Genomic DNA, 13,196 nt, shown 5'->3' with positions numbered 1-13,196 from the left:
CATCAGGGTTATAATGGACCGAATATCAACAGAACATGATCCTGTCTTGAGACAGATTGACCCGGAAATGTTGAACAGTTTTTCCAGCTCTTCCCAGACTTTAGACTTTTCTTCTAATTTTTCACGGACCAATGCTTCCAATAAACCTTGTGAAAACAGACTGTCCCTTTCTGAAATCCTAAGCAATATCAGATCATGTCGACTGCAGTGTTTTCAGCCAAGGCTACTAAATCTACAGGACAGTGATAGCGAAGAATGTACCTCAAGGAAACCAGGGCAGACTGTGAATAATAAAAGAGTTTCTGCAGCATCTGTAGCTTTATTGAACACCAGCAAGAATGGCATATCAGGTAGGCAAGGATTTGAATTCTTCTGCAACTTAAAATATTGAATTCCAGTGTTTTTTCTTGTGACTGGACTCGCAACATCTTCAGCCGGGACGTGTACCTAAACCAAAGATATAAACTAATTATTTTATATTTCTTAGAATATATAGAATTCTTCCACAAACAGTCCTGTTCCTTGTGCTTTTATTATGGTTTCAATAGAATCTTGATAAAGTGCCAGACTTAAATGTGCGTTATTCGGAGGAGTGATTCTACTTGTATTTAGGAATTGCTTAGGTGTGATGGAGTCTTAAAGACATTAATTGGAATGCTCTTCATAAATGCAAAACAAAAGCAGTTGGTTTCTGGGGGTGTGTGTGGGGGAATGTTGGTTTTGTTCCTGGAGTTTCTGTTTTTAAATCTTGCCAAAAGGTCTCAGAAAACCAGCAGTAATTTAGGAAGCGTACTGAACAGGCATGGGAAAGTGTGAAAACAACGCTTGCTGGTGATAGCCATGGTAGGAAAAATGTTGACACTGGCATCGTTTAATGATGCACCCTCGCTGATTTTTCCGAAAATCATCAGCCATTGCTTCAGGAGATTTTTTTCCCTTAAATGTCATGTCTAACTCTCATAGCCAATGCAGCTTTATGATCTTTATGATCTTTCTGATAGCTCCAGATGAGCAAGACAGCCATTCACATATAAACAGCTTTACCTTAAAACAAAAAAAGTTTATTGTAGTTTCTTCACAGGAACATAAAATACCCACAATTCCAATCTTTGTAGACCCTTTGTTAGTGATTTGAGTATAGAAGCACTGAAGTTGGAATAACAGCCACCAAAAGAAAAATGTGCTTTAAGCTTACCTTAGCAGTTGTTACATCACTTGCTTCGCTTACTAGGAGTTGTAATTGCTCAGGTTTTAACATTGTCACTTCTTTATAATCTTAAAAGGATGTATGATGCTTTAAAAAGCTGACCAATTGGAGATACGCCAAAAGAGATCTGCTACCAAGCATCAAGACACATCTGAGCATTTTCCCACACTATTGTGTATACACAGAATTAGACATTGTAAAGCAGGATAATCAGTTAATATAATAGGCTGGTACTGAATTCCATAATTAACTTGATGTGGAATGGTCTGTCTTTTTTAAGTCAGTTGCAGGTTTGGGTATTTAATCTTCAATAATATACCTTTAGAATTAATGTGTGGAAATCAAATTTATTGAAGACAAAAGTAGTTTTCACTACATTGTACCTGCTCATTGAGTAACATCAGTGTAACACTGACATAGGCACAGAATATTTACTTTCATAACTTAGTTTACAGCGTAATCGTTGCAACCTCTATCTTGTTCTCTCTCTCATGAAAAGATTTGCACAAGAATATTCTTTTTCTACTGCATGAAGAGAACAGACATAATGTGCTATTTTGTGTAATTCTTCTTTTTGTAAGGAATTTGAAGGGCTGGACAACTGCACCTGTAGTGGAAAGGGGCAGTTTTGTGTGATGGGAGTACTGATAAGCATCAAGAGATAAAGCAAATGCAGAAAATAGAAAGGAATACTATTTGTCAGAGTTAAGGATGTGAAACATGGACCGTAAGCTGTAAGGAACAAGGAAGAATTTGCTGGTAGCTCTTTATGTAAGGAGAGCAAGTAAAACTGCAAGATTTCTCTTTGCATGAGTAACGTATGATGACACCAAGGTAAGGAAACTTGCTTAAAAAGATACAGGTTAAGCTCATGATTTTTTTTCCCTATAATTTTTCATTGATGATTGAAGGATCAGCTAGATGGAAAACTTGATGCTTTGAATTCTGCTCTGGGGAGACTTTTTACCCTCCCTGAGGATGGAATCTACCTGAAAAAACTAGGAGAATATTTTGGGATGGAAGCTGATGTATCTGATTTTAATAGTAAATGAAGAAATGAGTGAAGGAAAAAGGTCAAAGACATTTGTGGAATCTCTGTACCCAGCTTTAGGGTAAATGAAGAGAATTCCGGTAGCTAGAGGAGAGATGGCACATAGTAAGAAACCAAGAATGAGCAGATCATTGAAGCAGTACATTCGGGGAAAGGGGCTGCCTGTGTTCTGCTAGGGAGTTGGGTAGACATAAGAAAAAAATGCCAGTCCTTCCTGGTTTGGGTAATAAAACCCAAGAATTGAAAACAGCATGAGTTCTTGGTGCTGCATAGTGAATTATGACAGACCTGATAAATAGCACTCGTGTAATTAGGATTTTTAGGGGAAAGCGACTAAAGGAAAGGATAGAGAAATACGCATTTTAATGATAGGACTATAGAAAAATATCTTAAAAAAAAGCATTAAAACAAATCCAATGGATCTGAGCGACTTTGTAGAGGAATAGTAATTAACTTCTGTTATGTAATCGTAGAAATAATCTGAAGCATACATTTAGATTAGAATAAAGATCACTCAGTAGTTCAGGTACGTTATGCAGGGAAACTTATGGTTATGGAAGACTTTTTTCTTTCCAGATTTAAATTATGAACCAGATCCTGTAATTCTGGTAAAGGATCAGATGCAATAGACAACAGAACTCTTCACCTAATAACTAAGCCAGCAAGCGACGCTGCTGTTAGATTTTTCTCGTTAGTAAATAGTGAGTAAATTTTAAAAGGGCTGGTCAAAGTCTGGCGGTGTGTTAGAGTAATTCTGTTGGGGCAATGATAATTGAAATCAGTTGATTTTGTAGCACACTTACCTGTAAGCATAAAGCTGCTTCTAGAGAACAATGGTGGCAGTTAAACTGATTGGTTTTGCTTTTTTTTTTCTTTTAGTTTAGAGAAGACTTGGAGTTGCTTGCTTTGGGTTTTGATGCACAAGGATATTTAAAGCTACCTCTGCATTCTATTTTTCACTTGTATTAATAGAGCAGCTCCTACTCCGGTATTTCCTCAAATGCTGAGCGTTGTACGAACAGAGAGAGACTTATTTTAAAAATGTGTGACTAATCTTTTCTTGAAAGTGCCTAATCAGTGCATGAATAAAGAACCACTGTTTCAAGTTAAATTACTCTCTTGCTCATGTTGTTAGAACTACAAACAGCAAAACTGAATTTGAGGAACTTTAGAGACAAGGTCACTGAAACAATGTGATCCCTTTGATCAGTTGTGTAAACTTTGTGAAGTCTTACACACTATATCTGGAAAAGAAAGCTGGTCTCTTTGCCAGAGACGCCTTCAGAAGAATTCTCTGTTTGATCTAAAATGAGATAAATGATGAGCTAGGGATACAAACCATCATCAGGAGAGATGATGGGGAAGGAGGTTACCAGGGGTTGGCGACAGTGCTGCTTACGACAGCTGAGTAACACTGAACCTGCTTGCTGAATTCCTAGAGTGCAGCTCAGCTCGTGTTTGGGACTGAAGTAAGGAGGCTTTGGGCAGCGTCTCCAGCAATCCACAGTACAGTGGGCGTTGCATTTGGCTTCAGTCTGCTTCAGCTGCCGGTTCCACTCACCCGCTCAAATAGTTCATCTCTTTAGTTCCCATGTCCTTCAGTAACAAAAGACAACTCAGCTGAAAAATTTTGCTTATGGAACAAACTTTTATTTTTTAGAGGTATTTATTTTTCCAGAATTAAATACCATATAGAAGTAATTAGAGTAATGAAATACCACTTTTGGGGCAGCCTGAAAGATGATCTTTGATTAAAGCCTTCAGATCCTAAGAGAAGTGACATAATAATCTAAACCAAAGCGGTCGAGAAGAGAAGCCTGCAAGACTTAAGTGCACATTGACTTTCTCCCCTCTTCTGTTGCAATATTTCAATGCAGTCAGACTGTGGTAAAATAGAAAATGCTGATATTCAGCAGTGGAAGCTGAAATTCTGGTGAATAGAAGGTTTTCTAAGCAGTATAGAACACTTGCACTTACCTCTGACCCTAAAGGCCACCTTGGCACATGGGTAGAGGTTTCCTATTTTTTTCTCTAGGACCCTTCAGTTGTTTATCTGGCAGAAGCAACTGATATTACATGTGCTAATGAACATCTGGTGTTTTATAACAAGGCTAACAGCTGAATTCAGTCTGACCACTGAATGAATGCCTGGTGACAGGTAGCAAATTAAGTGGAATTTCAACATATTGAGGCAGAGTCAGCGATTTTTACATTACTGTGGTCGTCTTCCCTGTACCTTGCAGTAGAGTGTTTCGTGGCTTCATGGGCCGTGTCAAACTGAGAAGAGAGGTTGAGAACACAGAACTGATGCGGAGGCTGAATTACATGAACCTCTGATGTGGAGACTGCTTTCTGATTTCTTTTTTCCTGTATTATGTCTTTGCCATCCGTAGAAGAATGCAACATTGAGTCTGGGTGCATAGCCCTGTACTACAGACAAATAATAGCAAATTGCAGCACAAATTAATTTAGGTATTTCTTTGCACTGTATGAGCTTGTTCTAAACCTTCTTTTTTTTTTAATAAAACAAAGGATGTGTTCTGGAATTTGTTACCTCAGGACTTAAAAATAGAAATACATATATATGTAATGTTCCATAATGCTGTTCTTGGCTCTGTTGCCTTAGTAATGCAACACGTCTTGGGAGACCGTTGGGAGGGAATTTAACAGGTTTAGCTGGCTGAACTTTGAGTTAAGTGCTTATAGTAATAGGTGAGAATATTCAAGGGGAGAAAAGTGCAGCTAAGAATGAAATAAATATTATTTTAGAATATGTTGGAAATGATAATAAAATCCCTACATTCTAATCGGAGTAACCGTATAAGTCATTGGATTTTTAAGTGCCCTCCTAATGTGGTTGAAGCCTGTTTTAATGTAGCAGTAAAGAAGAAGTTTCAGTACTAATTTCTAAACACAGTTTTAATTTTGGTATTTATTTGAAATGGAATGCAAGTATTACAACTAGTAAATGAAAGAACCGGACCCTGAAAGACAGATCTCTTCATATTTTAATGTTAGCTCAGTGTCTCTTGGGAAGATATTGCTGCAGGATCCAGGTGTTTGAGATGAACAACCGCTTCAGTCTTGGAAGAATATAGTTCAGAATAAACTGGCGAAATGTAGTTAATGGGAATCTTTGAAGAGTGAGTTCTCTTTTAGTTCCTCCTAGGAGAACTTAGTTCTGAGGTTGGCATCAGCTGCACAAAACTCAGGTTTTAACGTGAAACACTTGGCAGTATTTTTGATTCATCAAGTATGCAGTTCTTTGTTAGAGAATATTGAGAACAGCTTTTCTGACTTCACTATTGCCTTGTTGAGAGTGTGGGACTACTGGGCTTGCATTCACCTGGTTCTCATAAACAAACATCTTATGTCACTCTTAAACTTTTATTCCATTTAAAAAAAAGTTAATGGGTAGAGAAAATCCTGTTGAGGTGAAACTGAGGTACTTCCTTCAGGAAAAAAGTGTGAAATAGGAAGGTGAAACTGATTTGCTAAATAAGGGTGCTTTGTGATACTTGCAAAGGTATACTAAGTTTAAGATAGGGAAATTAGCTTCCATGCTAAAAGAACACAACAAACACATTTTGCTTGACCTCTGCTTTACATAGGAATATATGAAGATCTTTGCAAGCGTCCAACACAGTATATGTTGTCTTAAACCACGTGGATGTGCTCTTGCATTTGAGGTGTTTGTTTTGTGCAGGCCTGTTTAACAGCAGCTTCCCTTTCTTTTCTGTAGTAACAGGGGGGATCACAGAGGAGCAATTTCAGACACATCAACAGCAGTTAGTTCAAATGCAGAGGCAACAACTTGCTCAGCTTCAGCAGAAACAGCAATCTCAGCATTCCTCACAACAGACACATCCGAAAGCACAGGTACGGCACCCGAAATCTCGTCAAACGTTCATATCTTCCTTTTTGCTTACTGTGTGTTTTTGTGCTCTTTTGTAGGCCAAATAAAACACCTCAGTAAATAGGTTAAGTCTTAGAATGAATGTACAATGGGTTTTGGTCAAGAGACTCACAGTTTGCCGTGGAGTGCCTGGAAGGCAACTTGTGCTGTAGCTACTACAAATATCTTGCGTTCATTTTTCTATTTGGAATGAGATAATATTTGAAGTTTCAACATCAAAACCTGTTGGGTTTTTTAACATTATATATCATGGCTGCATTTTAAAAGTTGTGTTACGTCCACAGGCTCAGTCAGTGTAGAAATAACCAGTGCTCTGTCCAGTCAAACTGTTTTCACTGGTTCTATCCTCTTTATGTAAGAGCCCCAAAGAGACTTCTTTATTACAACTGCTTTAGGAGGTAATGAATTGTGTTGTGAACAGATACGCAGTGAGTACTCAAAGTTGGTAGCTTCTGAGAGGGAAAAGGTAGCTTTGCATATTTAGTTTGATTCCTTTCCCCGCTTCCTGTCCCATCCCAGCGTTACTACTTCTGTCTTTTAACAGAATCATATTTTTCATCTGTAATGCCTTGCAAGGGAAGAATATGCTTTGTTTGTCAAGCTTAATTTTCTGTTATTTTCTTACCAGGAAAATATAAAGCTGTTACTAGGAAAACTTACTTTACTTTGGGCACATTATATCTAATTGCCAGTGCTGTTTGTCCCTTCCCCTCAGTGTTTTCTGCTTTGATTAATTGGGGGTTCTGTGGTGATGGTTACTGATGACATTATTTGTAGGTGTAAAGATACAATACCATAATATTTAAACAAAAGGAATGCATTTTGGATTTTTAAGATACTCTGGGAAGTAATTTTCTTAGTTAATGTAAACTGAAATTGCGGAGTGATACGTTCAGTCATTTCAGGGGATCTTTCCGGTACTTACCGGTCTTTTAGAGAGCTGGACTAACAGAAGATGTGTACTTCCAGAATGCTCTGGGCACTTATGCTGTGCTACAAATTACTCCATGAGAATGAAAGTACCATAAACACAGAAAATTATTTATACATTCACGGTATTTGCTGCCAGGAGAAAGAAGAGAGAAGGAAACTTAAGGCATAGTCATTTTTGAAGAGGAAACTTCTCAAACTCAGAAAATCACAGAATGGTTTGAGTTGGAAGGGACCTCAAAGGTCTCCCAGTGCCCCCCCTGCCATGACAGGGACATCTTCACCAGCTCAGGTTGCTCAGAGCCCCGTCCAGCCTGGCCTGGGATGTCTCCAGGGATGGGTCATCCACCACCTCTCTGGCCAACCTGGGCCAGGCTCTCACCACCCTCATGGGGGAGATTTTCTTCCTTATCTCTCATCTAGATCTCCTCACTTCCAGTTTAAAGCCATCGCCCTTTGTCCTGTCACTCCATGCCCTTGTTACGTCCCCCTCCAGGTTTCCTGTAGGTCCCTTTTTCGGCACTGGAGGCTGCTCTAAGGTCTCCCCAGAGCCTTCTCTCCCACAGCAGTGAGTGCTGTGCTGTGCCAAGACCGGCATTTGCTGTTGGTGCCTCAGTTGGGCAGAGCTGACTCCATGCTCATTTGGACGCTCATTTTCAACTTCTCATCTGATTCGTGATATGGGAATATTTAATGTTGTGGTGCATTAGATCACTTTTAGGATATTTATTTATTTATTTGCTGGTAATTGTGCATTATAGCAACTTGAACTTGGTATTTCATTTTGGACTTTTAAAGTAGTTGTGTTTGTTGTTTTTAATTCTCGCAGGGCTCCAGCACCTCCGACTGTCTGTCAAAAACACTTGATTCAGCCAGCGCCCACTTTGCTGCATCTGCTGTGGTTAGTGCACCCGCTCCTGGTCGCAGCGAGGTCGCCAAGGAACAAAACACCAGCCACAACAACATTAATGGTGTCGTCCAGCCTTCAGGTGATGATTTCTTACAACTCATGGTCTAGTGTGAGCTGAGAATATGTCAACTGGTCTTATTTCTGATTTTTAAACCACTGTTTAATAAACAACAAAGAAAACCAAATCTATTGTTGTACTTCTAAATATTGTTCTTTAAAATACTTCTGTGCAATAGCATGCAGGTTAATATGATAATAAGGCTACCAAATGTTCTTTTACCTTGGAAGAGCATTGTTTCTGCTTTCTTTTGTAGGCTTTAATCTTTTACTAATCTGTTACAATCAAAAGCAAAAGTGACAGCATTTTAAAAACAGTGTGAATGTGTAATTAAAAGAAGTCAGTTGCTTAAAACATTAAGTACTTTGAGAAGGAAGTAGAAAAATTGCTACACTATTTGGTCAGTGTCTCACTTGTGTATTCAGACAAAACATACTGATCAAGTAATTGTAGCAATTCTTGTGATGGTAGTGTAGGTGTCACAAGGCGTAGAGCTGGCATTGCCCACCCTCCCCACCCCTTCCAAACCTCTGCTACCAGCTGCGGCAGCGCCTGTCCTGCTGGCGTAGGAGCCACGGGGCCGAGAGACAAATGTTGTTTGGAATTAGACTGCTATAGCAAATAAAAGGCTTTTGGAGAGGGGAGGAAAACAAAACAAAACAACACCACAACTGAATACAATCAATATGCTGAAACAGTTCCAGGAAAGAGAACGAGATCTATGTGTAATTCTCTAAGATCATCTCTGAAAGGGTGGTGTTTTGAGGGGTATAAGATCAGACACATGATAACGTACTATGTTTGTACATGGTACACAGCTTTACAATCAATGAAAACCATTGCAAACATCATGCATGTAAAACGAGACTTCTGTTACTGTTCTAAAGCTGTAAGTAGCAATGGTGTCAAACAGCTACTCCAATTCAGGAGAGAAAAACTTGTGACTTAGGAAATGTTACTTGAAAGCAGATTTTTTTTTTTCCAGGAATAAGAATCTAAGAGAAAATGTTTCTAGTTCCCTTGTGGTCAAAATCAGAATGGGGAATAGCTGGGATACAGAGATGAACTTTGAGAACCTCTGGTTTGAACACACTCTGTGAAACCTGAAGTATCTCAGGAGTGCAAAGGGAGCACTGCAGTGTAACCTGATCGCAGTTTGCTACCTTGTCCTAGTCTTAGACCTCTAGTTTTGCCGCCTTGAGGGAGACGGGTCCCCAGAACCTTTTTACGTTGCCAGCAGAACAAACTAGGAGGTGAGGAGGTGATCCAAAGCATCAGAATTTGGCTTCACCATTAGTTGTTCCCAATGCAATTTAATTTTATGGGGAATGTTGCCCTTTTAAGGCACCTAAAATGAGACATGCAAAGCTGGATAGTAGAAAAGTTCTTTGTCATACAATAACTTCTTTCACTTTCTGATGTTCCTGTGAACAAAAAAAGACATGTAATATTTCTAACGTTAACTAGAAATATTTCTGAAATTTTACACTTTGTGAATCTTTCAAAATCAGGTTCTTGCACAACTCCAGTGACATACATACTCCAGGCATTACCCTCAAGGTTAATCTTTGTCTTTGAATCTCAGAAATAACATATTTTTAATTAACAATGTTTGTTTTGTAACAGGAACCTCTAGAACCTTGTACTCCACCAACATGGCTTTATCATCCAGCCCAGGGATCTCAACCGTACAGCTCGTAAGGACAGTTGGCCACACCACCACAAACCACTTAATTCCAGCCTTGTGCACGAGCAGCCCTCAGCCACTTCCCATCAACAATTCCTGCCTGACGAATGCGGTGCACCTCAACAATGTCAGCGTCGTGTCTCCGGTCAATGTGCATATCAACACAAGGACTTCAGCTCCGTCGCCAACAGCCTTAAAACTCGCCACAGTTGCTGCCAGCATGGACAGAGTGCCAAAGGTAACTCCTAGCAGTGCCATCAGCAGTATAGCAAGGTAAGCCCGGCGCATGGGGGAACGCTTTAAAGTTACGTTTGTGCCACATAAATGTCACCACAGATGTGCCCACGCCTGCACTAGAGCACTGAACAGAATTACTTCCATCATTAAGAGACTTCTCAGTATAGCTTTGACCTCAGAGGAAAACCCAGCTGCTGGCTGCTTCAGCATGGCCCTGACAAACCACAAAAGCTGATTTTTGCGGATGAACCCTCAAATAATTTGCACTGATTTTAGGTACCAGTGGATTGGCTGAACATCTGTTGTGTTTAAAATGCCATCATTTGAACCATTATCATTTGTCCCTTCTCATGCAGCACTTTTGGGTGGATTCTGTCAAACTCTCCGTATGTTCTCTTCATAACTTTGTGTACCCATATTGCAAGATGCAGGCTGGCACATACCTGTTCTCTGTGTGTCGTATATTTATGTGACATATAAAGCAGATATATGTGCCAACCCGTGTCTTCAGCATATACATGTATATATGTCCATATATGCCCATATGGACATATATGGACTATTATTTCAGGATACTCAGATGTTTCACAGGAGTGGCAGGAGCTTGCAGTTGGTTGGGTTTTCTGAAAATGGCAATATTTGGCCTTCGTTTTAAGTCTCTGCTGGATTGTGTGACTTACTTTTTCTAAAAGTCAGATTTGTTTACAAATTAAAAAATAAAAAATTGATAATAACAGTTGTGGCTTACCAATCATTTCATAATGCTTCCAGAGAGGTTAAAAGGAGCTTTTTGAGATGGAGAATCGCATGTGTAATTTAGTCAATGCATAGTTTGAGAAAAAGGTATTTCTAAATTAGCAGTCATGCCTTAAAGCGTACTTCTAGATCATTTATACATTTAGTTCTTATTTCCCTCAGGTCAGGGGGGCGTTTCAAGTCATATCAGCAAATGCCTTGAAAAGTACCGCCTTAGCTGAACAGGTCTTGGGTATCTCTGCAGAGAATAAGAAGTTAAAAAATATAAGATTTCTTGCGCTAGTGCTAAAGCGGAATTGGGGGGTGTGGGGAAGTTCTGTCAGAGCAATGCTTTGCTCCCTGACAGAATAATTGATGCTGAGTCATCACGGTATATTTTGGCTTTGCTCCTTCGGGGTACTTTTTAGGACTCTTATCCATAATTTAGGCTGGTAATTTACAGTTAAATGCATTAATCTTGTAGAAGGGACTGCGCTGTAGTGGAGTAAAAGCGGTTCTTAAATGCCAGTATTTAGTTTTAAATAATCTGTTGTAGTGGATCTCTCAAGGTTTCTCGCTGATGCAGGTAACAGCTGCATAAAGAAAACAGTTCATGGGAAGAATTATTAAAAACTGCGTAAGGAAATACTCCTGTTCTGCTGGTAACGATTGAAAATGTCTTTTCTTGCAGAGAGAACCATGAACCAGAACGACTGGGTTTAAATGGCATAGCAGAGACAACAGTAGCCATGGAAGTGACATAACCTCAAACCAGGGTCTCAGCCTGTGCTAATGGTGTCGTCGTTTATATTCCAGACGAATGCAAAATACCGCGCTCTGTGGATCACAGAGAACTAAAATGGACCTAAATGGACTATCATTATATCGTGTATTAAGTCGATATATAATGTAAATTTTGTAAAATTGGGAAAATCACTACCTTGTAAAATAGTTTATTTGTATCATCAATATTATTTCTGTTACTTGAATAGTAGATATTCATCATCATGCTTTTGCACTTGAATTTGCAACTGAATGGATTAAAAAATAATTCTTTAATGGGATCATGAGCATGAAATGGGATCCTGCATCACTTGTTTTAACTATTTATTTTGCCATGTTTACATTTTGTATCTTGTACAAATAAATCCAACTTTGTGTCTAAAAAAAAAGTTAAAGATTCATAGCTAGGAAACAAAATTCTTGTAATTTTTTTCTAAAGGAAATGTAAAGTTTTCACTTGGTTCATTTTGTTTCACAATTTGACTAGATGGACTTTTTGGTAAATACTTTAGTGGCATTTCACTGTCAAATATGAAGTTCAAGGCAAAATAGTATTTTCTATTACTGTGCAGGGGAAAGGGATGGATCGATACATGCAAATTTAATGTAGTAACTCACTTTTCCATATATTTTGAATGTATATTTCTATTTATAATACCAGTTTATAAAAAATAATTACACAGGAAAAAAACTGACTAGGAAAATTATGCATCTAGCACATGTAAAATTGTGCAGATATGAGAAAATTTTCAACTGATTACATTTTATCTGAAGACTGCATATTTTAACCGGCTTTAAAACTGTAACACACCACATAAAGGATATTTTACCAGGTATGTATTGCATTATATATCATTGCAATAATTAATTATTGGATGTCTAGATATCGAGCCATCCCAGGTGGTGGGGGGGAGGGAGGGTTGTGGCAAGATTGTCTTTTCAATTTTGGAGAGTTTTCCTGTGGCTACAAGGCAAGTAACGGGTTGGAAAAAGTCTGACTGTAAGCGTTGGACACCTTCGTAGTGTAGTGTTTTAGTGACTTTTTTTATACGGTTCTTGTAAATTAGATACGTGTAGTGGTGTTTCAGAATGTTTGTTTATGCACTAGTTCAGACAACTTTCCCTGTTACTTGTTCTTGATAAGTGAAAACTGCAGGGAAATAAAAATACATATCAAAACATGGACATGTTGCATATGTGTTTATTTCGCAACGTGCAAGGAATGCAAGTGTAAATTTTAGCGGGTATTAATGTTGCTTAGACTTTTGACCACAGCGTATGCACTTTTTCAGCTGATGGGATGGTTTCCTGTGCTTACCGTATACAGTAGGGGAGGGATGGTCCAGTAGTTGGGACCTGTGACCTGGGAATAATCAGGACAAGATGATTTCTTGTTCTGACAAAGAAACTTCAGGTATTCATTCGGGTGAATCATTTGAATTATCTACCGTTTGGTTGTCCTCCTGTAATTTGGATAATGTTTCTGAATTTCTTATAAATGGTAGAATCGCCAAGGTTGGAAAGAACGTCAGGATGTTGTCTAATCCGGCCCCTCCCGAAAAAGTCAAGATACATTTTGCCTATTATGTCATGCAGTCAGTGTATTTTTCCTCTTAGCTTTTTATATAAAGAGCTATTTTAAATCTAAGACGTCTTTAAACATGTTTTGTCTTACGTTCTTT

General features: G+C 38.7%; 1 protein-coding gene across 1 annotated transcript in view; it reads left to right on the top strand.

Annotated features, from left to right (window-relative positions):
• EPC2 (enhancer of polycomb homolog 2) overlaps positions 1-12,699 on the top strand; it is a 46,899-nt gene extending 34,200 nt beyond the window's left edge. Inside the window, exons 10-14 of the mRNA XM_065841352.2 lie at positions 7-350; positions 6,001-6,137; positions 7,934-8,093; positions 9,699-10,032; positions 11,423-12,699. Coding sequence (XP_065697424.1) covers positions 7-350; positions 6,001-6,137; positions 7,934-8,093; positions 9,699-10,032; positions 11,423-11,495 — 1,048 coding nt within the window. The 3' untranslated portion in view covers positions 11,496-12,699. The remainder of the gene's footprint in view (positions 1-6; positions 351-6,000; positions 6,138-7,933; positions 8,094-9,698; positions 10,033-11,422) is intronic.
• The last annotated feature ends 497 nt before the right edge of the window (positions 12,700-13,196 follow it).

This window comes from Patagioenas fasciata, chromosome 7 (assembly GCF_037038585.1).
Source record: "Patagioenas fasciata isolate bPatFas1 chromosome 7, bPatFas1.hap1, whole genome shotgun sequence".
Classification (NCBI taxonomy): Eukaryota; Metazoa; Chordata; class Aves; order Columbiformes; family Columbidae; genus Patagioenas; species Patagioenas fasciata.
Note: the sequence above shows the minus strand (reverse complement) of the source record. Positions and strands in the feature narration are given on the sequence as shown.